This window comes from Saccostrea cucullata, unplaced genomic scaffold (assembly GCF_032062105.1).
Source record: "Saccostrea cucullata isolate Sc308-1 unplaced genomic scaffold, CSIRO_AGI_Scuc_v1 ctg212, whole genome shotgun sequence".
Classification (NCBI taxonomy): domain Eukaryota; kingdom Metazoa; phylum Mollusca; class Bivalvia; order Ostreida; family Ostreidae; genus Saccostrea; species Saccostrea cuccullata.
In genome coordinates, this window is record NW_026928197.1 from 118,517 (window position 1) to 145,770 (window position 27,254).

At 32.3% G+C, this 27,254-nt stretch overlaps 1 protein-coding gene across 1 annotated transcript in view; it reads right to left on the reverse strand.

The window, feature by feature from the left end:
• Nucleotides 1-3,446: 3,446 nt before the first annotated feature.
• The window catches only part of LOC134276747 (alpha-catulin-like), a 32,058-nt gene continuing 8,250 nt past the window's right edge, over nt 3,447-27,254 (reverse strand). Inside the window, exons 8-16 of the mRNA XM_062759028.1 lie at nt 21,537-21,623; nt 21,255-21,413; nt 20,972-21,064; nt 20,669-20,854; nt 15,090-15,140; nt 9,930-10,190; nt 6,693-6,815; nt 5,234-5,317; nt 3,447-4,967 (exon numbers count right to left, since the gene is read on the reverse strand). Of these exons, the coding sequence (XP_062615012.1) occupies nt 4,788-4,967; nt 5,234-5,317; nt 6,693-6,815; nt 9,930-10,190; nt 15,090-15,140; nt 20,669-20,854; nt 20,972-21,064; nt 21,255-21,413; nt 21,537-21,623 (1,224 nt within the window). The 3' untranslated portion in view covers nt 3,447-4,787. The remainder of the gene's footprint in view (nt 4,968-5,233; nt 5,318-6,692; nt 6,816-9,929; nt 10,191-15,089; nt 15,141-20,668; nt 20,855-20,971; nt 21,065-21,254; nt 21,414-21,536; nt 21,624-27,254) is intronic.

Here is a 27,254-nt window from a genome sequence, read left to right on the forward strand (position 1 = left end):
ATCTCTAATTCAAATTCATAGATGCAATCGTTGTGACAAAACGTTCTCTAGGGTAACAACATTCTTGACCTTGAAGTTTGACCTGTTTTGAAAAACTTAAGCCTTTACCATGACTTTTCAAAGGCTGAGGCTAAGGCTTTCATATTTCATAGGTGTATTGTTTGTGACAAGACTATTTCTTCAGTACTAACAGTTTTTACCCCTTTTCCTTGACCTTTGAGTTTGTCCTACTTCTGAAAAACTTAATTGTTGTTCTTTTATTTTTTTGACTGGTTGGTGCTATAGCTTTATATTTCATATGTTTATCTCTTGTGACAAGACCTGCCCTTGGGTACTATTAATTTTGACCATTTCAACATGACCTTGACATTTAATGAACTTTTAATAGAAAATCTTAACCTTTACCAAATTTTTTATGAGTTAGTGTTAGAGCAATTATATTTCGCAGATGTATTTCTTGAAACAAGAGTTTGATTTGCAATGAAAAGCTGTAACCTTCATTAGAGGTGCACACAGGGGTGTCAGTGTTTCATAAAATATACATGCATAAGCAATCTACATGTATTCTTTATCTGAAGATTCCAGTTTTAATACAACAATTTATATGTATATGGTTTCAATTTAGATCATTCATTTCATGGCTTATCAAAATATTTTTGACTTTTAACATTTTCTTAAATAAAGATTTAAAAAAAATTGTAATAAGCAAACATTTGGAATAGCAAGTTAAAGTAACTATATAGAGGTCGAGATAATCCTGTACGCTTCTTACTTTTCTAGGTATTTTATGATCCTTCATGCCATACAAATACAGCCTACTCCGGATATATTGAAATTCAGGGGACCATGCAAATTATTTCAATATATCCGTAATTCAATATAAGCGAAATCGTGAAGCCGCCAGTTTTACAAGTTCAATCCCGATCATAAATAAAAAAAAAACAAACCCGAACAAATTAATTTATCATCGTTTATCTATAGCAGTGAACAGATTACTTAGAATATGAGTCATAGAAGGTTTAAATATTTTTTTTATTTCTGTTTCATTGAAAAGACAATTTTCAATGAGGAGGGGTGACCTCCTTATTATTCCCCGCATTTATTTACGTTTTAGAGTAAATTCACCGGACTTCAAAGGTTGAGAACTGCTGAACGCTGCTTGTATTTCGTCGTAAGTGTACTCGTGTTAATACCTTAGTTATTTCGAATTAACAGGACGTATTTAATTTCAAAGTTATGGTTTTTTTTCCTAGATCTGTGAGGGTTGCTATATTATTTTAAATGTTTAGCTGTTAGTCTCGATATGTCCGTATTATATACGTGGACGCAAAGAATATAACAGTGAAGATTTTTTTTTTCGTAAGAGCATGCAGTATTGAAAACTTAATTATTCACACCTTCTGATATCAACTGGTCAATCAGGCATAATTACTGTCACCAACCGTAACGACATTTGCCAGGGAGTACTTCAATATAACCGTTATGATAACAACTCATAATCACCTGCGGGGACCGATCAGTGGCTTCAATATAAGCGAAATTTCAATATATCCGATTTCAATATAACCGTTATTTTAATGCAAAGAATATGAGAGGCAAAAACTGGGGATTTATTTCTATTTCAAAATAACAGGAATTTCAAAATAAGCGAGTTCAATATAAGTGGAGTAAGCTGTATATCTGTTATAAATATACTTTCTTTATGTACTGTAACTCAAGACTTTATGCTTAAAACAGCTTTCAGATACTTTATACTGGATTGGTTGAAATCATGAAGGAATTTTCAGTAAGAATCAATTAGGCCATACAGCAACACCCCCCCCCCCCCCAAAAAAAAAATCTTCACAAATTAGGCTCATTAATTTTAATAATCTCTGCAATACAGCATTCATAAGGTACAACCTAGAACACAAAAACATGCAAATAATAATATAAATATAATAAATAAAATTATACACATGTAAAGGACAAAACAATAGAATACCTGACACTGGATATGTGCATGGACAAAAAGGATTACTACATACTGTCAATTGACTGGCTGTTTTCTCCATTTTTTTTCACTTATAATGTATTAAGTTTATTGTCATTATTAACTTCTGTATTAAGAAAAACTTAAACTAAAAGACTTCTTAAGGTCAAGACCTAGTAAATAACTTGAGACTAATTTTTTGGTGCTAGATCCATTATGACGTCATAATCAATTTCAACTTTCTTTTTCCCGTACTTTACGGCTTTAGCAGAATTATGTAGAAAATAGGGTATATTCATGTCATTCAATTTGAAATCATATGAAAAGTAAACCGGATACCTATATTAAATTTGATATTGATTTAAAGAAGAGGCCATGAACATACTAATTAACGTTTTCTGAGAGACTGTAGGCAATTTGGGTACATTTTCTTTGCCGAATACGAAAAAAACTCCCATACTCATGACTGGTTTTCTTAATTTTTCATTGAAATTTACAGTTTAAAATACAGTTTTTCATCTTGTTTACCTACAAATTAAGCCCCGAAACACCTTATTTGACCAAGCTAAAGTTGTAAAGCATCAATAAAGGAATTTATTTATCAAGTTTGATAAATCTGTAGGCACCTTTCATTTACTAGATCTTGACCTTAAATCATCCTCTTAACTGAACCTTGACTTGATGTTCAGTACTAACAGATATCTTAGAAAGACATTTTTCTTGAATCAAAATTTTGAAGAAAAAAAATTCATCAGTTCTCATTTCCAACAGTTAATCAGTATAATCCTAAATGACCATACAATAAACACTGTGTGCTGTCTACACATGGATGTCATACATCAGCGACTATTTTTTTTTCTTGATAATTAACATATACATATATGAATCAATCCTGGATATGATGAAAAATAAAATATATGCTGCAAAAGTTTAATATAGTACATCCATCTGAAATTTCATATTAACCATCGAATGATCAAAATGTCACAAAGTTATGGCCCAATGAAGATATTAGCTGGTATAAAGTCATAAAATTCTAAATTCAAAACATTTCAGCTTTCACAATAAATACAGTGCATTTTTCTGAGATCAGGCAGTCATTCAGACAACAAGACTAGGTACAACTAATATCTTTGCTACTGATATCTCCCAAAATATATCACTACTTCAGAAAGTATACATTGTCACACACAAAAAGAAATACATAATACACTAATATGGACCTAGAAAAAAATTGGTTTGATACTCTGAAATAAGTCATATACAGAGAGATGACCTTCAGTATTTACACTCTGACCTTTAAGAATAAACATAAAACAAAATATGGTACTAAATATATCTACTACTTATATATACTATGTCTATTTCTTTATTTTACAAACATCCATATACCGGTAGATGCATTCCAATTAAATTATGTTATGTTGCGAGGTATTTGTGTTTTGATAAAAGCTGGGGGGGGGGGGGGGGGGGGGGTATGTGGGTTCACTGAATAAGGAGAAACTACCATTACATGGATCAGTCCAAATATATTTAATATTTTCTATAACCCAGTTCTTCGCTCCTGTATCTATTTTTCTGTGATCATACAATATACACATGAAGTTTGTTTTCACAACACTCTGAATCTTAAAATACATTTTACATCCATTTCTCTAAGCAAAGCACTTGCATGAACAAAAACATGAACAGATCATTACAAAAATAATTGCAGGGAAATGTATGATGGAATGCTTAACAATTTGTAGATTTCATAAAGGCAAGAAAAAACATGATCTCAGGCATCAGAATCAAATTAACATGAGTATACAAGCACCATTAAAATAAATGTGCAAATCTAAACAAAGTGCAACATAAATACATAGTAATAATTACGTAAATAAATCACAGAGTCTGGGACTTCTAGTTTACAACCTAAATATGTATACATGTATATATTTCTAATTTTAATAAAATACACAATCTCATTTTACATAATTTTAACTAGAAGTTGTAAGAGTGTGATCAGCTTAAATGGGTCAAACATGTATTCCTAACACAGTTTACTTCAATAAGAAATGGCTATAAATATTTGCTTTCTGGTAGACATTATTTTTTAAAATAATTTTAATTGACTAATGAACACTGAAAAAGCAAAGACTTCTGACATGGTAAAATTGTCATATTAAGCAAAGCATAATTTCTAGTCTTTTGACACACGAAGTTTCGTCTGTAGAATAATGATGTGAGAGATATATGTATATATAATTAAATTGAGTCGCTAAAATAAATGTCATAAACTTGTAATAAGAACTGTGTAGGTTCTCTACAAAAAGAAAAAATACTGCTGTGCATGCTTACAAAAAAAACCATTTACTCTGAACACAATTTGACAACAGCACTCGAGTCAATCTGATACAAGGGATAACCTTCAGTATAAGGTAAAGCAAGAGAGAGAGCAGCCTCACTTTTTAGTGTGAAAAACTGAAAGGCATTTTATATTTTAAACAAAAAAAAATTACACTGAATGTGGAGATGTGGAGAACAAACATTACAAAATTTATTGCACATAGTGTGTAATGGAGTCATCACAGTATATGTATTAATTGCTTTCACAAATATATTGCACAGGCTGAAAAAAATTCAAAGCATCATAAGCATTCTGTTCTTTTCTCTTCATTTTGAAAATGTTTGTTCATTTAATGATAAAGAAAAAAGACATGCAGATAATTCATGCATCTCATGAAAGATTTGATTGTATCATCATTTTATCAATTAGTTTCACATGAGTGAATACCATATTTTTTTGGAGCACCTAGTTGGAACCTGAGGGTTGTCACTCCAAACTAGTGTTGCTGGCAGAAAACTGTTTATTGGATGATGAGCTTTTGTTGAGTCCATCTGACATAGAACTACTGTACATGGACTCATTGTCACTGCTTGTAGCTGAGCGCGCCTCGCCTGAGCTTCTCCAGCGATGACTTGAGCCTGGAGATTTTCTGTAGTCTATGTTATACTGTGTAAATGGAAGATAAACTGGATTAACATAAACTCATCTGTTAAAAAGATGTGTGTTAATTGATAATTTTGTTATAAACCTTCCTAAATCCATGAAGTGTTAGTAATTACAATAAAAATGTTGTATCAAAATTAAAAAGAAATAAAATGTTATACTAAATCTATTCAATACAAAAGCTTCTATACATCTAAAACTTAAATACATGTACTTTTACATGTTCATTATTATTTTTTCAAAGCAGGCCTACAAAATGAATGTTCTACCTTGGTTGCACAAACAAATGAAGTGGTCACAACTTTTGCAATAATGTTCATCAAATTCTTTGTTTCTTGGATTGCATTGTCGACCTATTCATAAATACATAGAGAAGTTATTGTGAATGCACAGTGGTGTTATAAAGTCATAACAAAATGGCTACAGAGTGATAGAATGATGCTAATAAGATTATTATAAGAATTATATTATTAGTTACACAGTCAGTTAGTGACCTAATACGGATTCATACAGGGTGTGAAATGGAAATCCATATTGTGCGAGGCGAAGCCAAGACCCAATACTGATTTCCATTTCACACCCTGTATGAATCCGTATTAGGTCACTAACTGATTTTGTTACGAATTTATCCTGCTGAAGACCCTTTTCAATATAAAAAAAATATTTGTGCATATTATGAAAATATTAAGTTTTAATCCAATAACAATCAACATAAAATATCGTTACAGTTACAAGAAATTTAATAAACTACCTACGTAAACTGTTTCTTAGCCGCCATTTTTATTGACAATAACAACGCTTCGAACGGAATCGCGTGCCCGATTTTCATATTACGCCTCGACGGAGACGTAATACGGAAAATTTTAGGGCGTCACATGATTCGCTTTTATCCAATCAGTAATCAACAAATTTGTCTGAAGTGGAATAAAATGTATTATGCAAGGCAAAAGCATCATCCAAGTAAAACAGCAAACAAAGCTCTAATAAAGGGAAATAATGTGATACAATTATGAACACTACTTTTTCACAGAACTATGCAATATTTTGCAGGTGTTTATACCAACCAAACAAGAACAATTTTAGCACTTAAACAGACTACAAAATATCATTCAATTTTTATGAAGATTGTCAGTGGACTGAATATCCTGCTCTTGCCCCTGGTCTGTATCTACTGTTAGATTGTGACATAAGATGTGGGTATGATATTATACAATTATAGCCTTTTGATGAGGTCAATCCCTCGATATATAGACCTTAGAGAAAGCACGAAGTGCGAGGTCGATATGCTTTCTATAAGGTCTATATATCGAGGAATTGTACCGAATCAAAAGGCTACAATCGTTTTATTATTTTTAATCAGTTAATAATCAGTTAATAAGAAATGTCTTAAAAATCCTTCTTTATACATGTAATACTCAGTATCTTCTCATACAAGGCATTGTTATGTCATTGCATTATGACGTCACAGTAATGAAAACCAGCTGCAGTATCTGTTTTTAGAAACATCCAGGCTATAAAGACTATTGTGACGTCAGTACTATTGTTTCTTCACAATAGAACATTTCCAATTTTAGAAACAGCAGGTTTATAAATTTTTAAAATAGAAACATCCAGTCTGTAACACTTTTTATACTTGATCATGTGATCCAGTTTGAGCCAATCAGATAGTTGGAACAATAAAGAAAAATAATAATTGTAAATATATGACTTTGTTGTTGTTTGCCTTACCTTGTTAAATGTGGCCGTTTTGCCACTGGTCTGGGTCCTTAGGATGGAGTGAAGCTGCTGGCAGCAGGCTGGGATCCTCTCTAGATGTGTCATCAGTTCCTCACGGTGAACACAAAGGGGCACCTGTAACATGTGTTTTATTAGTCCAATTATCATTTGAGAATTTCAACAAAACAATCGTAATTGATCGGAACTACTTACCTTAAATTAAAACCATTCCAATGACTATTTAAATAAATATCTATGCTGGAATTTAAAGAGGCTGGGTGGTCGTGATCATTTTTAGACTATTTCTATCTCCTTTAAACGAAGAGCTCCATATAAAGATATACAAAAATGATCAAATTTCAAAACTAATATGTATGAAATTTTTCTTTGTCAAATGATAGTTGACAGCTAAAGATATCATATCTTAAAATTTAAGTTATATCTGGTGGTTAATTTTTTGTTTACTGTAAAATGAGAATATCTGGCGCACTACTAATTTTAGCGCCTTTGGCGCAAGAGCCCCTGAGCGCTAAAATTTATTGTGCGCTAAAGGATTTTTAAATATCATTTTTGTGTGTGTTCAACATTTTTTTTTTTACATAAGTACGTGTAAACCGGAACACGCGATTACGTAATGCCGAAGGGTCATTGGATTTTATAGCACATGTTCGGAACACAGAAAGTTCTGCCAAATTATAATTTAATTAAACTATTGTTACCCCGGTAGTTGTTACCCGATTATTATCATTAGCACCTTCAAAGTTTGGATTCTCGGCGTGTCAATCATCTATCGCCTTGAGGTAAACAATGCAATCAAGCATGGCGATTGAGCTAACAGACAATACCTGATTAGGATTAACGTTTTATCTAAATAATTTTCTGTCGATGCATGCATTGTTTTAATATGATTTAAATGAGTAAATACTCCATTTCTTTTAATTGAAAATAGAAATAAAATAAATTTTAACATTGTACCATGTCCATGTGATAGCAACACGTACCGCGGTAAAGTTAATGAATGTTTACTGATATATGGGAGTACTAATGTGTTTCCGTGCTTGACTTACCGAAAAGTAAAATACGGGTGTGGATAAAAAAAACAAAATATCACATTTATATATTTTACTGACAAGTGCAAGCGCTAAAATTTATTTGCACCAATGTATTTCCACTTGCGTTTGCGCTAAAATATGTATGCGCCAAATTTTCTCGTTTTACAGTATTTGTTAACCACCCAGCCTCCTTAAAGTAGAGATCATTTAACTAGAGGCCCATTGGTCATAATGCTCACCTGAGTGACTATTGCTAAGCTGTTATTCATCAGCATTTTCTTCCCTATACATTCCTTCTTTAAAAGTTTGATTGCCTGTAATTGTGCCCCTTCCTACCAGGTCACAATCTGAACAAACTTGAATCCAGAATAGGTAACGAACCTACCATACAAGTTTCAACTTTTCTAGCCTGTAGTTCTTGAGAAGAAGATTTTGAAACATGCCATTTAATTCTAGATACTTTCAGAGAGAGCCCCTACACAGCTTATACTGTATGCATACATAAATTGACTTACCCCCTGTATTCAAAATTAAGCACAGTTGAGTGGTTAGCATACCGTAAGATCATAATAAATAAATTGCTAGATTCTCATCCGAATATTTTTAAAAATTTTAATTTTTTTTTCCAGATTTTTTTATTGACCAGGTCAATCGGTGTAATTTTATCTACAGTACCCGAATAAAAGTCATAGTAAAGGTTCAATTATCTCTTACTTCACATCATCACCAATCTTTTTCAACCAATGACCTTTGTTTAAAATACTGTATAGGGGGAAAATAACTCGCGGTGTTAATATTCGCTATATTCACGGTGTTGATTAACAGTGAATAATTTTTTATAAAATAATCTCCATATTTTATTTTGAAATTTAGGAATAGACTACGATAGGTTTATACACATGTATCGTCAATACATGGTCATTTCAGTAATTACGGGTAGTACTTATCATTCAATTATTATAATTATCACGCTTTACTTTAATTAAAATCGGCAGATAAATAACTTGTGTTTGTTCCAAAACTGTTTTAATAGCCAACTCTACATGTTTCATCAATCAAAACACGTGGGCCGTGGGTTTTGATTGACCGTGCGTAACTAATGTTACCATGTGTATTTGTTACCTGCATAATCATGCATATTTGATTTTTTTCTAGATTTTGGTTTTGATAAGAAAAAATCTTTCAGATAAATATCAAACTTACTGAAGATTTGGAAGGATATTATTTGTCGAACTACATAAACACATCTATTTCCGTCCAGTGGTTTTTCGCCGCGTTGTATTGAAGATCTTAAGTGCACATGCACTCATCATAATAACATATAGGAAAGTCATTGTAGTGAAGGACTTTTAATAACTGCCCTTGATTAATTAATTATTTATTCAATCTAACAATTTTAAATTAACCTACCCTGTTGAAATAAAAACATGAATGTCGTTAACATGAAGATATATAGACAAGGGAGGTAACTTTTATTATATACCAATTGGAAACGATCGTGTCAGATGAGAGAAAAACGCGAAAATTACAACCCGTGAAATTAATCCCCTATACAGTATATATGCATGTACCATATTACAGGAATTACCATCTTTTCAGCTGTCAAAATTGTGTCGACTTTCGCAGGATTTAAAACAAAAGTAGAATGGTAGATAAATACTGATCCCTAGAGAATTAAGACAAAGAAAAACAGAAATAAAAAAAATCGAGGCGGAGGTACAAAATCTGGGCGGGCAGGGATGAGAATCTAGGAATATTTTTATTATGGCCTAATCATGAATTTGCGCTTCATGTCTGCACTGTGTATAGCATTTATTAGTAAAATTTTAGCAGTATTCGGAAATTATTGCATTGTTCTCTGCAACAAGGTACACATAGAGTAGTTTTAGATGAATTACAGTGGAGCCTCATTTATCCGGACGCTTTGGTCCTAGTCAATTTTTCCAGATATGTGAAGTGTCCGGATATCTGAATTTCCAGTTAAACAAGAACAAATAACATTAAAAAATTCTGTTCCGAGAAAAAGTCGTCCGGATACTGAAGCATCCGGATATCTGAGGGTCCACTGTAATCTTCCTTTGATTGAGGCAATAATAACTGACAAATATTGAATGACAAGTCACCTTGTCAACAACAGTGCATTTCTATAATTATCATCATTAAAGAATCATTGACAGCAATTTGAGAAAATCTTTACCTTATCACTAAAGTCCCTGACAGTTTTGTACAGTTTATTGCCTTCTGATGAGAAGTATTCGGCCTGGATAAATAGGTCCTGTGTGGTCTTTAGTGGCCCCTCTCCCCGGGTAAACAGATACATGGAGAAGGCCATACTGGACATGTTCTTGGCACGCTTGACAATATCATTATCGGGTTCCTCCCATTTGTCAGTCTCGGCATCCATTTCTGATGTAATTAATTTCATTTCCAGACCAAGTTTTGCTATTTTAGCTTGTTCCTAAAATAAAATAAACATGCATGTTAGTTTCTCTTGAGATAAAATTCAATAGATCATAAACTAACTTTCAATATGTGAAGCTAGAAATTATGCAAAGAATAACAAGCGATATTTGTAAAACACTTATGCCCCCCTCTCTCAACTAATTGGAATTAAGTTCAAGGGGCACAACTCTGTCTAAAATGGCCCGATCTTACCCCCAAAAAACATGACCTAGATATTCTTACAATAAATCTGTACACCAAATTTCATTTTAATATCTCCACTGTTTCAAAGGAAATGAACGGAAACTGCAAATAATTGGAATTTTTCTAAGTCCAAGGGGCATAACTCTGTCCAAAATGGACCTAAAACACATGTTGACCTAGATAATTTTATGATAAACCTGTATACCAAATTTCATTTCAATATGTGCAACTTCTGCTTAGAAAATGAACGGAAATTGATAGTGGACTGACAGACAAATAGACCAACAGAAAGACAGCAGCAAAGCAATATGATCTCCCTTCTTCTAAGGGGAGCATAAAAATCAATTTCATACTGGCAGTGGGCTAAAAATTGTTTACCTATCATGACATGATCAGAGGTTGTTTCTATTTTCTATATAATTTTTTTTCTTCTAAAAAGCATATGCAGGTTGTGATATGTCACTTAAAAAGATTTGGGCATGTATGCAATAGGTTGAAAAGTCATTCAAAAGTAAGCAATCAATCTACATGTAACTTGTTGCACATAATAAAATAAAACTACTTTCTTATTTAATTCTCCAGTTTAAAATGTAGAAAAATCAACCAGCAGTTTTTTCAAATGCAATTGATATTATATAATAAAATTATGCTTTTTTTTAATCAAATACAAATTTGAAAAAAAAAATTCAATAAATAAATTTTAACATTTGTAGCTCTGAAACTGTCTGAAACCAATTATATATACATAGTTTTATTCAGCAAAATATAATTTATAAAATACTTACATAAGATGCCTTATTATTATTTTTGATACAGTATCATTCTCTCACATAGACAGGTTAATAAACTCTGTACTCATCACAAGGATTTAAGTTATATAAACCAACTTCTTACGACACATTGTGCTGGCCGTATGATGGAGAGAAGTTCCTGACAATTGCTCCTATTCAGAGAATTTCTTCACTATCCCCCCACGTCTCTTTTATTGATTTGGAGCGTTACTTCGTAAGCCACTATTTTTATATAGGACTCTGAAACATTAATTGATCTTGACATATTGTTGCTGTATTTTCTTATAAATTCCACCAATTGACATTTATCTGTCGGGATCATTTGGTAGATTAGAATTCCTATTGGATATTATGGCCTGATTTAAATAATCCACGACTTCATTTATATTTCTAATCAATTTCCCTCTTCCTCTTCTTTAAGAACCATCAAATGATTTCAATTTCCAAGCAGGGTTTTTCGCTTTCTATGTCTTTATATAAATTTAAACTAAATGACTTCAGCTATTTGAGAAATTAGAATTATATTGGAATAACTGACAATCGCTACAATCACATGAACTATGATTATCTTATAAAAAGACGAACCGATTTACAGAGCAGGTATTTTACAATTTCTGTACCATCAGAAAAGAATGACAATTATCAATTTTCTTTTGGGTACACATTACCATTTTGAAACATAGAGGGTAAATTATGATTAAAATATATGCATTATGCTATTGTAATTTAACTTTTCAAAGTAAGGAGTTTTGAGAGATTGAGAAATCAAGAGAAAAGATTTCTTTGTTATATAGGAAAAAATAGAGACCCTATGAAGAATAATTAAAGATCAAACACTTTTCTTATTCACTGTTGTTAATCATTTGTTTTCAAAATTTTGACTGTATACCAACATGGTGAAGTCAATAAATTGAAAATGAATATCATCTGATTTAACTAATTTACAGATAAGATTTTCCCAGCCCACAATTGTTTTAAGGACAGATGATACAAACAAACTTTTGTCAAAGAATTTAAAAATAATAATTTGGGTCATGTTTAAAGGATTAAAAATAATAACTTTCACCGCATAGTTTTCAATTTTTTATTCAAATTTGCCCAAAAATGGAATTTGAAGTGAAAAATATTTGTATAGATAGATAAGGATAGTTTCAGAATGGCATACTTTTGAACATCACGGAAGGTTTACAATTTCTTTATCTTCTAGAAATTTATTATTTGCATCATTTGCAATGAAATTAGCCCAATAAATGTATACCAACCCAGGCATCCATTTTTTGTTTGTATCATCTGTCCTTAAGAAGGAACAGAACCTTGGGCTGTGTATGAGAACCCTCTGGCTAGAGATTGTAAGTACTCAGTGTAAATTATTTATGTGTACCTGTCTCACTTCATATTTTTAAAAATCATTAAAAAGAATGAAATAATGTGAATTTTGACTTTGAACCCACTGTAAAGGGTATTGATACTTTTATTCCCTCACAGGCTTGGAGATAAATGAAGTTATAAATTCAAACAGTCAGGAAGCTATCATTTTTCCCACCCACTACATTACCATGACTGACATTTTATAACTCTATTTAATGCGATAGATCAGATTTGATCATGTAAATGAATTCCATACTTGACATGACTAGTTTATGTTCTATAAGAAGATGGCAATTTGACTGTGACAGCTAATGGTTAGCATGAAAAGGATATTCTTGATCAGTGCATCTAAAATACACAGAGAATGTGTAAATTAAGCTTAGTATCATGAATCATTAATGATATATTCTACATAAATCTGATAAAATCTGTAAGAGTATCCTATGACATAATTCCAAAAATTCCGTAAATTTTTGTGAACTGTATTACTTTCCCTGAAGGCATAAATCTGTAACTGTAAGTCAGATAAATGTCTTTTCCCCCTTTACCTCCCTGTTGTCAGTACATGTACTCCTGTTGACCCTTACTTACAGACACAGTACATGTAAATATTTACATTTGCTGTGTTTTTCTACAAAGCCAACTGTGAAATTGATTTGAAAACCATTTTCGTGTATACTTATGCGTAGAAATATACAAGGAGAAAAATTGCGTTGTGACGTCACAATGAGGTTGGAGCGACGTTAGTAAAAATGAAATGATATAGGGCAGGGAGAAATTCAAATATTAAGTATATTCTAATTGCTTCCAAACATGTAAAATGTAAATATAAGGAATGTTTTTAAGTTTAGTGTGAATTATTGGTGTGTGAATCACACAAGACTTGCATGTAGGCATATCTTTCATGAAGCGCTAGGGCGCTTCATGAAATATGCCTACGTGACAAGTCTGTGTGATTCACACACCAATAATTCACACAAAACTTAAAAACATTCCTTAACAAATACCTAAACACAAATACACAGATCAAAGAAAGGAAGATGGAGAGAAAGATTAAAGTAACACTACGACCTGCACCATTTAGCATCTGGATTTGAAAGAGGGGAAAATCAATGCAAGATTCTTCATATATATATACATACATATATATTATGCTGAATTTTGCAAAGCATTGAAGCACTAATTGATCATTGTAATTTTTACTCTCAAGAATAAATCATTGAGTATATCTCCAATGTACATTTTCCACTCAAATGTTCCTGTTCTGTTTCTCCCATGAGAGAGATTGTCATTAAAACCAGGATCCATTTCACCACTGTACACTGCCATTTGTTTGTCTTTGGGAGGATGTCAGATGTATTTAGCACAATAAAAATTATTGATTTCTCCAAAAAATGTGATTACTCTAAGATAGCACACAGTTCTACAAGACAACACAAGACCACAGTAAACTTTCATCAGTACTCTCAGTAAGGTATCCCTACTGTAAAGTTAGGAAGAAATCAATATCCATTTCTTTAACTTCTCTCTATCACTGAAGCTTAGCTGCATAATTCTTATTAGCTACTGCACTATCAATTAGATTGATAGATGTGCACTGATTAACATAAAAACTTTTTAAACAAAAATCCTTCTCTGTTATTTACAAGCAATACATATCTAACATTAATCTAAAAATCCTAAAATCTAGTGAAAAATCTATCTCATGTTTTGCTTATCAGGAGTGCACTTAATTCTCACTAAAAAAAAAAGATGTGTTTGTGAAACACTGATGCCCTTGTATGGCAACACAGCAAAGGTTAAATTTTTTCAAATGCAAATTGAACACATTAATACATGTACCCAAAGTAAGGCTTTCTCACAAGAAATACAAATGTGATTTATAAAACCCTAGCACCACCTGTTCAAAAGTTATAGCGATGCAAAGTTAACGTTTTTTAAAGGTAGGTCAAACTCTGGGGTCAAGGACAAAGGGTCAAGGTTGTTGGATTCTAAAGAAAGGCCTTGTCACAAGGATTATATATGATAAGTATGAAAGCAGTGGCCCTAACAGTTCAAAAACTATTGCCAAGGTTAAAGTTTTTTTAAAAAGTAGTTTAAACTTTGGGATCAAGGTCAAAGGGTCAAGGTTGTTGATATCCAGTGAAAGGTCTTGTCACACGGATTACATACATGAAGTGTGAAAGTCCTAACCGTTCAAAAGTTATTGACAAGATAAAAGTTTTTTAAAAGTAGGTCAAACTCTAAGGTCAAGGTCAAAGGGTCAAAGTTGTTGGTAACCAATAAAAGTTCTTGTCACATGAAATACACCTGTGAAATGTGAAAGCCTTAGTCCCATCCAGTCAAAAGTTATGGGCAAGGTTTAAGTTTTTGCAGACAAACAGACAGATGGACAGGGCAAAAATATATACCCCAGCAATTTCGTTTACAGGGGCATAAAATAAGAGAGAAAGAGAGAGACACAAAAAGAAAGAAAATGGCAAGTTCACAAATGCATTAATAGCTCTTTTTAAAGAATATCAGTATGTGATCAGATTTTATAACAAACCTACCTCTGCATCCAACTTCACCGGCCTTACACAACGGGAGTTAGTACCATGTTTCTGCCAAAAAAATAAGTGAAACACAATGAAAAAAATCATTCAATTTAGAATTGAAAATTGTAAAAATTTTGTAGGTAGTTGAAAAATATGGCACACACACACCTAAAAAAGAAAAAAATGTACATGTAACTTTCTAAAGATCTCTGTAATACCCTTTAACATTCTGCCGATATCACAACCCCTAATTACAGCCCAGATTGGAATGATGTATTTGCCTAATGAACACACACTTACTAAGATATGGAATTAATAAAGTCAATATCATATACCAGAGTTCCTGTCAATCAATAAAACTGAAAAACGAGACAGTCTAACTTTACCCTGCATCAAACAAACCATCAAATCGGTATGCTTAAATGCTGAAACTTTTGGACCCTAGTTGTTGATTAGCCTATGTTTAGGGAAAGACCCTCTTGCGGGATGCAGAAATCAGAACAAAGTATTCAAAAGCTGTACTTTTCTTGACCCCTTTAATCAAAACTGGTACAACATGTATTGATTTAGCCTTGATATTAGAGTAACAAGTATTTGTTCAATGATTTTTATTATAAAAATGTACTTATTAGCCTTGGGCTTGGAGTTTTTCATCAAAACATTTGTTGACAGTTTTGATACATTAAATCAATTACGTACTCTATAGTTCCAAGGTATTCTGTAATAGCAATCAGTGAGTATTGTTGAAAGTTTCCATTTGTAATTTAACAAAAATTTAATTTGTCATGCATGGTTGTTGCATACCAAAAACTATAATCATTGCTCCCCTATTTAATAGAAAGTTGAATACACTATATAACTGTTTTTTTCTATTTGGAGTACATTTTCTGAATTTACTTACTACACTATAAATTTACCCAAATTATGTATTGATTACATTTCTTTTATAACAGTAATATTTCTGAATTCAATTTTCAAAGTTACATGTATGTCAACTAATTCGCATAATTAATAGTTTGTTTGAAAAAAAATTCTTTTGAATGAAAATAATTAAAAGTTTGACATATATAGACCTTCATCTGAACAAAATATGACATCAAATAATTGCACTATTTGAACAGTACATAATGCAATACAATTATTAGGGCTGGGCAAAATATCGATATTTCAATATATTGCAATACAATGACAAAAAATATCATATTGCAATACGTTTTTGTAATATCAATATATCTGCAAAATGCTTAGACTAAGGAATTTTATCATAAAATATAAAATTAATTGTAAGTAAGGTTTGTTTTTAAGCCAAACAGTAAGACAGAAGCTTTTTTATGGATGTATTTCAGAGCATAACTTTAATAAAATCAACAAGATTTTTTCCCTTTGGTTACCTTTCATAGATTCATGATAAGAAAATTCCATTGTAATTTTAATTGAAAATATTGCAATACATATTGAAATACAATTAAAAATATCGCAATATATTGCAATACGAAATCCCTGGCCAATACCCAGTCCTAACAATTATGTATTTCTTTCTGCAATAGATTCAATACATAAACACAGGGGTTTTCCATTGGGGTATTGGATGGCGAACCTACAAGAAGATTTGTCAGACTGTACATGTTTTATGAAAGATGAGATGAAATGTTATTTCTTTTTTGTAACTAGTTATTATGTATTGTACAATCACATTAAAGCTGACATGAACTCTTAAAAAGGCATCAGTTTTCATCTTTGTACGACTTACTACATTCCTGTACGCCCTTGTCCATCCGCCATATTTAATCGAAGATCCACCTGTACCTGCTATATATAGCCTTGACGAATTGTTTCACTTGACTGATATATTCGACATGTACACATTCATAGCATAGTTTTTTCCATAAACGACCAATACATGTTTGAAAAGTAAAAAATCAACAAAAAATAGAACTATAAAGAATTAAATTATTTTTGAATGCATTTGCTGCAATATAAAAAGTACAACACGGAATACATTTATGTACAGCAAAAATCCATTTGAATCAAACGCATGATAAAACTTTTACCTGAATACTGCTATCGTTACAGGGATGTGCACATGTCGAAAGAATTATCCTATTTTACTTTTATTGAAAAATGCATCTCATGAAGAAGTCATGTAATCCATTGCTAACTCAAAAGTAAAAGATGCTTGGACACACGTGGCCCATGCCGATCATTTTATTTGGTCAGGGAAAATATCAAAGGTTGAAAGCTCGGTGGGTTTGATTGAATTTTTTTTTTCAAAAATAAACATTGCTCTTGTTTGTAAATGTAGTAAATAAATATTATGATTATACATGGTTTAACTTCATTAAATTTATAATAAAGCATGCATGATTACGAATCATTCGCACCTTTTGAAGATATTTTCCTGTGATAGGAGGGGGGGGGGGTGTAATAAAACATGCATAACACTCTCTTAAAATAATGTAAGAAAAACGTCTGAAAGAGACTGGATTTCTTTATGATCAATTATTATCAAATAAATTCTGTGTATTGGCTTTATTAAACCTAATATAATTTGATGTAAAGTTATTTAATTTTATGCACTATGAAAGAAAAACAGCAGTTTCACATAATTCAAAATGAAAAAAATAAAGGAATCGTAATTTCCTTGTAATATGCACATCTATACACATTGTGTCCTAAATATCTGCAAAGTTTGACGAAATTGTGTGCAGCGGTTTATGAGGAGTTGCGCTGACAAACTGCTCACCTCTATATTCAAGATATAGCCAAAATCTAATTGTAAAAGTATGTTCGGAATTTCCTGGTGATGTGCAAATCTACACACACACACTATAAATATCTGCAAAGTTCGACAAAACTCTGTGCAGCGGTTTATGAGAAGTTGCACTGACCAAAAAAAAAAAGACCAAAAACATTATACCTGCGTGGGATATAATAAACGAGTTTGATTCACAAGAAATGAAAATAAATTAAATTTCTAGACATAAATAATTAACGATTACATATGTAAGAAAAAGCATATAGGAAGAGAGATAAAGGAGAATTCCACATTCTACCTAAAACTATAGCTTTTTAAAAAGCTTCGACACATACGTTTGAGAAGGTATAAACATGTTCCCATTCCTGTGATTTATATTTCACGTTTATTATATCCCCCACCTGAAAAGTGGGAGGTAAGTTATACTTTGGGGTAACCATCTCTTATACGCAAATCTTCTTACACCACTTAGAGAAAATTAATTAAACTTTCAAAGAATCTTAAGTTTATTACATATTACCATTATGCACCTCTAATTTTAATTTTTGATCTGACACGTATAGGTTTAGCGAAATATGGACTTTGCCATTATAACCATAAGGGAATTCATTTAGTGAGTTCATTAATACAACATAAGAGTAAAATTATTATTCAATTTATGAAACTGTGAAAAAAAGGTAAGGCATAATAAATACAGCACAAAGTGCTCTATCATTGGTCTAATTACAGAGAGAGAGAGAGAGAGAGAGAGAGAGAGAGAGAGAGAGAGAGAGAGAGAGAGAGAGAGAGAGAGAGGTGTTCAATATACAAAAGTGTCAACCAGTGTCAAGTATCCCTACCCTAGCTTTTAAAATTATCCCCCAAATTCACCTACAGAAATTATTTATATATATAAAAAAAAATACCTAGACTATCAGGCAGGGATACTGAAATCTCGAAATACTTCCTGTAACAACATAATTATAAAACAGTTACATTCCTCAAAATGCATATACTTTGTGGACGGAGTGTGTGTAATGTGTAGAATATTTAAATAACATATGCCCCCCCCCCCCCCCGGGTATCAAATGCCTAAATGTCATCTGAACAGGGGATGGCCTTTCTCCGTGTGTGTATGTGTTAAAGAATGTAATGTACACATAAAAAATTGACTGGTTAATTGCAGATTTGAAGTACATTTAAACAAATTATAGAACTCTAAAATAATCAGTTATAATTGACAAATGAAGCGACGCAAACCAACTGGACTATATACAAGACTTTGTACAGAATCTATATTAGAACTACATGTAGATAAACAATTCACAATTATAGCTTATGAACATCAGGAAGCCAAATAACTTCTTTTTTCCACTTTTGATATTTTCCCTGACCAAAATCTGATCAGCACGGACTAAGGGTATCGTGTGCTAGTGTGTCCTAATCTCATTATTATATATCATTGAAAATTCATTTAAATTAGTAGGAGTGAAACGGATATGCATCAATTGCATAGGACCTGCAAATCAAAGACGTTGGTTGTTTTTTACCATTCAAATGATATAATATCAAAATGTGTTTGCAAATTTTACTGCTTTTTATTTCAAGTTTATTCTGCATAAATTGGCGCACTGTAAAAATACGTACTCATGCATCTAAATTTTTCTTCCAAACTTGCATTTTTTAATTTTCTTTTGATTCAAATCAATAATCATTCAAAAATATGATTATTATGTTGTTTATTTTGTTTTTGAAATGTCTTGATCACCTCATGTGTTCTCATATGTCGGGTTTGGCAAAAAATCATTCAAGTGTAACGAGCGCATTGGGGTATACATTGTTACAATGAGACAAGGTATCTGAAAGAAATATGGCGGAATACGGCTATAGTTGGTGTGAAACAAGTCGTACATAGATGAAAATGTTGCGTTTTTTAAGAATTCATGTCAGCTTTAAAAATGTCACCTACATTCAAAATTCCTATCCATCTAGATCCTTATACATATATTGTGTTCATTGCTTTTTATTTTTAAATTTGAATATTAAAGTTTAAAATTATATTAAAACAGTCAAATCAATTAAATTGATACATTCTATCCATTTTGCACATAAATTATTTTACTAGATTATGTTCTGTAGGAACACAAAGAAAAAAGTGACAAAGAAATGAAATAAACAACAATGAAAAACAACATTGTAATCTCTTTCCTTCTATCAAAATGTATCGTAAGAGAAACTGAAACGAAAATAACCAAACCGAGACCAAATTTTCTGGACAGAGAAGAATTGACACAGATACTAATTTAAACATATAGAACTCACAAGAGGAAGGAGGCGTATCGTTTCACCCCTATAAATTAGAATATTATATAAAAGAGTCTTAAGAATCTACTCAAAATTTCACATTTCATTTCATCATAATTGCAAGTAAAATCAAAGTCTGAGAATTAAGTACATGTACTAGGGATTCTTTACTGGTTTCTGACTAATAAAGACATTGAAGTAGATTTGCATAATTAAATGACCTTCATATTGAGAATCAGAGATATTAAGAATTTATAAGATTTTTCCCTTTCCAACTGTACAACTTGAAGAGAACTGTAACATTGATAATTTCATTACTGCATTATGAGACTTAACTTCAAATCATATGAAAGAAGAATGACCAAGTTATCTTTCTTGCTTTCATTTCTTACAAAACTTAAGCTTTTCAAAATTATAAATCTGTGAATAAAAGGGGTCCTAACTGTTAATCCTATCAGATCTAAAAACGAAAGAAAATATTCACTGCAAAGATATAAAGCTTTAATTACTTTTTGTTAATGAGAATACAATCAGCTTAAAACAGAACAATACTCACCCCAGGTCTGGGTAGGGACATGTACACTGGTTTATCTCCCCTGCCCTGACACACTTCATTGATTTCCTTGACCATGATAGACAGGTCATTGATCTGTGTCTCCCAGGACTCGGCGAACATGTCCAGGTTCTCCTGCGCTATCTTACTGTTTGGATACTGGGACAAAGCCTGTGCAGCCAGGAGAGTCTGAAATCAACAATTAATAAAATTTTGTAGTAAAATTAATTTCTAATCTACTACTTCTTTTGAATTTTTTCTTTTTAAAAGGGAATTAAACTGACGAAAGGGAATAAAAACACTTACAAGTGGTCCCAAGCTCTTCAAAACAAACTCATTGTGTTCTGCAGCAATAACAAGCTGTTCATTTGTAGCTATATGACGAAATAATTTGCAGACCTATTACATAAAATAATAATTATATGTATCAATACAGAATGTTGCTTTGTAAAACACAAGTAAATCATCAAAAAAAGCATGACATGGTTAATGATCCTTATGCAAGAACATGTAAATTAAATATCCCCCTTCATAAGCTATGCCTTATTCCAACAGTATATTTTCTTTTTAGCTAATATAAATGTGTTACCTCCTCCAGCTGCTGCATGTGCTCCTCAAACTTGACTGTCATCTCCGTCACCCTTTGCTGGTCCCCACTGTTTCCCGCAGCCTTCAGATGCTTCAGAATCTCGTGGTCTTCATTAGCTTTAAACAATTCGGATGCCTGGTCTGTGGCTGTGTCTTGGAGCTATAGAGTCATAATAATTAATTGTCTATTAACACTTACCAAATGTTCATAGAAATACAATTATAAAGACACTTCGTATTGTTGACTATTTTGTATCTGTTTGCTTGTCTGGTTTATTTTTACCTGTTTGTTGAGTGATTTGGCTGCAGTCAGGGTCCTCAGTATAGCTGTCTCCATTTCTGGACTAGGATTCTGGGAATTTCTTTGGTTCTACAACAAAAGTAAATACAGTGTTTAGATTCATCCCAAGTTTCAAGGCAACAACTGTAGGTATAAACAAGAAGTCTGTGAGCCACTATTCATGGTACAGAAAGATGTACTGATAAAAAGGAAAATGACATTGTATTTGTACAAAAATGAATCCCACCATATGGCATGCCTAAACAAAGAGTGTGCTAAAATATTATATTAGTAGAAACTATCTGCAATGACCGGTATTATAAACTTTGAACGAGAGAAAACTGTAGAGAGACAAAAATTTGTTACAAAATCAGGGATGGACACACAAAAGGATAAAAAGGAAAATGACATTGTATTTGTACAAAAATGAATCCCACCATATGGCATGCCTAAACAAAGAGTGTGCTAAAATTTCAAGCATCTGCAATGAGTTGTTACTGAGAAAACTGTGACAAAAATTTGTTACAGACAGATGGACACACAAAAGGATAAAAACGTATACCTCCCATTCCTTCCCTTCAGAGCTGAGGTATAAGTGCGCAACTTCAGTGTACATTCCATGAAAGTGTGAACCGTTTATAGGATCATCCATGATTTATAGTTATCCATGAACCTTGGTGACAGTTACTTGGTGAGGAGATAAAAAGCACACAACAATATCACTCTTAGAGTGGCTAGAACTTCAGCAGACATATATGATAAATTAAAAGCAATACATAATCCCCCTAAGCATGGTGTGTTTTGCTTTGCTTGACAAGACAGAATTTGATAAGCTTTTGAAAGATTAAGATGAAGAAAACACTTGAAAGGCTATATGAAAATGGCAACCAAGATCTTTCCCAGCTTACAGAAGAAATATGAATCATTCAGACCATGGGGCCTGGATTCTGCATTGAGCAAGTTTATGTAGAAGTGAGAGCAATCAGCAGTGAGCTCTTTAAACAAAGCAGTTTATTTTCTATTAGACATGGACTTGATTGAATTCACAAAATCCAAGTGACATTATCCACTGAGAGGATTTCCTGAAATCACAACTCATTTTCACAGCAGCACAGCAGCTACCAAGGAGCTGAACTGCAGCAGTAACGGAAGAATTTCACAAAACTCTCCTATTGAAAAGAATGATTTAAAACTTATGTATCAATATTTTGATCTGGAAAATGTTGTTAAATACCAAGGAAAAGTGTTAGAGATATTTTGCTGTATTTTGAATTTCAAGATTGTGAGAATTGAAACCACTTAAAGATCTCAGATTTCAGTGCCAGGCATTATGCAGATGGCCATCTTTAAATTTATTTGGACAATGACAAACTCACCAAAAACCACCAACAGAATGCAAACACAGCTGAATGAAGGATGTATTCAATAGCAAGTACAATATAGAGCTTAAATGTATTTTATTAATTTATAAAGACCGAGTAAATTATATTTTAAACCAAAGATGACTTTTTTTAGACAATCCTCCCTGCCTAGTGAAATCATTCATGATGTACAAGAGACTTTTGAATCCAAACTGTTTAAGATTTTTCCACAGGCCAAAACCTAGCTTTTTAAATTTCATTTTTGGTTTGACAAGGTCCCTTTGGGACATAAAACTATAGGAAACATGATGGCCAGAATATCTCAAAAAGAAGGATTATTGAACAGGAACATGAATCATCCATTGAGATTAACTCTGGTACACACCCTAGATTCAACTGATTTGTTTTCGTGTCATCACATAATGAGTATCACCAGACATCATGCAAAGTCAAGTCTGGAAATGTACTGAGGCCAGACAGAGCCTGAAATGAAGCAAAACTGCCAAAAACTATTTTGAAAACCCTTCATATTGAAACCTGTGTGCAGAAGGAAGAATTTATCTACTACAAGCTATTTTGAGGCATCTGAAAGGAAACTTGAGGTGATATCAGATTCACTGTGTGACACTGAAAGTGTACTGGCAGATTTTTTTTTTAAAATGATACCAAGGGTTTTAATAAATATTATTTTTTTTTACAACCGAAAAATTGGCAGAAAACACGAAATGCTACTGAATTTCAAATACTTGTATCTTTTTTGTACATTGACCAATCTGAATAACCTTTACACCATTGAAATCCTTGTAAACTGACCTTTCTTTTGATGTAAAACAAGTGTGGTTTCAAAATTATTTTAAAAATTGCATTAATTCCATTTTTAGTACTGCAGATTTTGATTATGGCATTCAGAATGAGGGGAATACCTATATATATGATACACTTTCAGATGTACATATGTCTAACTCAGAGAGAACAGCCCAGGGTTACAGAAACATATTGTTAGTCTGTTCATCCAACACAACAATCAGTTACAATGTAAACTTCAAGGGAGAGGGTTAAAAGGTTCAGTAAGAGACCTGACAAGAGAATTCAGTATTTAAGGAAAGGATTGCAAGGGTCCGTGGAAAAATTCCACCCAATGAATTTTTTCTCATTTTTACATATAATGTGCCTTATGTCAATGATACTATAATATCAAAGTATGAACCATGGTCATCAGGGTTATAAGGAAGTTATGGTTGCCATGGTAACCACCATTTTTAATCTTTTGATATTTATGAGGTGAATGTTTTATTATGCCATACACGCAACAAAATTGAAACAAATGAAATAATTTCCTGCAGATATTTAATAATATGCTTAATATTTATTGAAAATAAAAATTGTTTCGGAAACTATTGATAAATACAAGGGGTGATCAAAAAGTTCGCAAACTATCTCTATATCTACAAAAACACAATTCAGATTAGAATGAAATTCGGTACACACATAGCCATACACAAGGTCTATAAATAGCATATGCTGAATAAAGTTTCTCTCCTTGTTTGTGACGTCACAATGTGAAAATGACATCACTATTTAGGTCACATGTGACGAAAAATGGTTGTCTCAGTCGAACTCGTTCAACAAACGACTGTACAATTTATTGTAATATTTTAGAAATCCCTCTACAGTATCATATAATAATTTGTACACAGTTTATTGAGATAAATGAGTTCCTATAAATTCATTAATGATTGGATTAATTGTTTTAGTGAAGGAAGGCTGATGGTTAAAAATGATACTTGTCATCTTGCCCAGTGAAAGGAAGTTTGAAAAGATAAGTATGTATTTTTAATTAAGCAATTTGCTATCAAAGACCTCCAATTAGCACTTTGAAAAATAGTTGAATATTTGAACAATGATATAAGTATTAAATACCTAAGATATCGTTTACTTTAGATTTTAAACATATTAGATATGATAAAAAGGATGCACCCATTCTCTATCCACCTTGAATAAAGGTCTCTCCTGAGACAGAAGATTTGTGTTTTAATGGTCGCCATGCTTATTTTTGGAAAGGATGTTATTATCCACCCATTCTGTTGTCGAGATATGACCATTTCTGACAAATTAATTGTTCTTGTCATAAAAATTAACTCACATGGAAAGAAATATAAAACTCGGAAAAATCTTTTAACTTTTGTGACAGAACGCTATGGAGGGGGTCACGTGACCGCCAATATCACGTGATTCGCGCATGCGCAGAACGGTTGTTGATGTGCATTAAAATCGGGGAGGATTAATTTAAAATATAATCAACATTAAAACCAAATATTGTTTCTTGTATGGAAATTATTCAATTAGTTTGCGAACTTTTTGATCACCCCTTGTATAGTAATGCCATTGTTTTTGGGGGAAGTATTAATTGTAAATTTGTAGTAATATTTTCACCTCAATAGCAGTTTTGAACGTCTAGACAAAAAATTACCCAATGAATTTTCCCAAAACTAATATATGCTGTACTAGTCATTATAAGCGACTTATGGTTAAAATATGAAGTAAGGTAATCAGTTTCATTTTGAAGCTACATGCATTTCAGTACCCCCCCCCCCTTTCGAATATTAAAAGATTTCACAGATTTTCATATGATGGTTTGTTGTTGGACCTTAAATATGCACAATCTGTTTAAAGACAATAAAGGCCATATGTATAGATAAATAAATACTTTTTCTCTGAAAATCTTGCAGCTGATGCTCATTTTTTATGTGGTGCATAATGATTTACTTATCACCAACAGTGGTCACAAAAATAACTTTCATTTTTGCAAACTCAGTTACTCATCTCCAAAACATTCATTTTGTTACTATGTCAGTATAAATACATAAAACATGTATATTCTAAATCAGTGCACAGTCCTCAAAGGCCTAATTCTTCATGCTTTAAACACTCAGCGATGCGTCTTCTTAGTGACCTGGAATCGGGGTGGGGGGGTGGGGGGTTAAGGGGGAGTTAGACATTTGAACTCCTTGAATGAAAAGAGGTTATTTCATAGAACTTGTATCTGCATAATATTTTTTGAAATAAATATCTTCATACATGAATAACCTTATTTGACAAATTATAGTAATTAATTTTAAATACAGGTGACTCTCGATGACTCGAACTCCGATCTCTCGAAGTTCTCGATCTCTCAAAGTGAACCTCCGGTCCCGTTTTTTTTCCTCTATATAATTAAGCAAATTTACTCCCGATCTCTCGAACTTCTATCTCTCGAAGTTCTCTATCTCACGAACCAAAATCTTGGTCCCGTTACACATATTTCATTGAATTTTACTCTCTATCTCTCGAAGTTTTGATTGCGCGTTTATACACGCCAATCAAGCGTAAAATTGATGCAGTCTGGACTTACCTGGAAATAATGAACGCCTTGGGCTGGCATGGAGGTGTTAATTGGGTGTTTACATAGATGAAACTACACCTGTGGGTCGTCCATGTTTTGATACAATTCATTGGTTACTTATTACAGGGTAGATTATAAACAAATTTACAACTTATTTCGAATTGAAACTGATTTTTAGAAATTTAATTTATAGATGTTCGTTTCAGTAAGTTCCGATAGACAATAAACTTTTATTATGATTAAATAGAGTCTAAATAATTCTAGCATGGCAAATATTGCACAAGAAAATTCCTTTCTTAAGGACTGAATACCGATTAAGAAAAATCTGGTGAACACTGGTGAAGGTCCCGATCAAGCCGCGGAATAGCCAAACCGACAATTGCTTTTCGGGTTTCATGTAATCATGATATAAGAACAAATAAATACTGGAACTTTAGAAATTCGTTTTATTTATTCGAAATACAATCATTGTTGTTGATATCACGTAAATTACCTGTCAAATATGATCAAAAACGTGCAATGACTTTATTTACATATGCTTCCGGTATCTATAAAAGTAGAACTTCGGTGATCGGAACTGAAAATTCCGGATTTTTTTTACTTTCTATCTCTCGAACCCCTCGATCTCTCGAACTTTTCTTGCAGTCCCTTGAACTTCGAGAGATCGAGAGTCACCTGTATTTACATTTACAAATATTTTTCCTTCCGATTCATTGCAAGTGATAGAACAGTTCATTTTCTCCTGTACATGAATGAGCGCTTTCTCCATTATGACGTCATATGACTCACTTGACGTCAAAACTATAGATCTGTTTTGATTCAAAAATAATAATTGTTGATTGCAATAACTTTTGCGTCGCTTCATGATATAGGAGCGAAATATCCATGTTCATGTCTTTGTGGTTTTTCAAAAATTAAATTTTTTTTTCAAATATATTCCCATAAGCATGATGAGTTCAAATGTTGTTTTTTTTATGT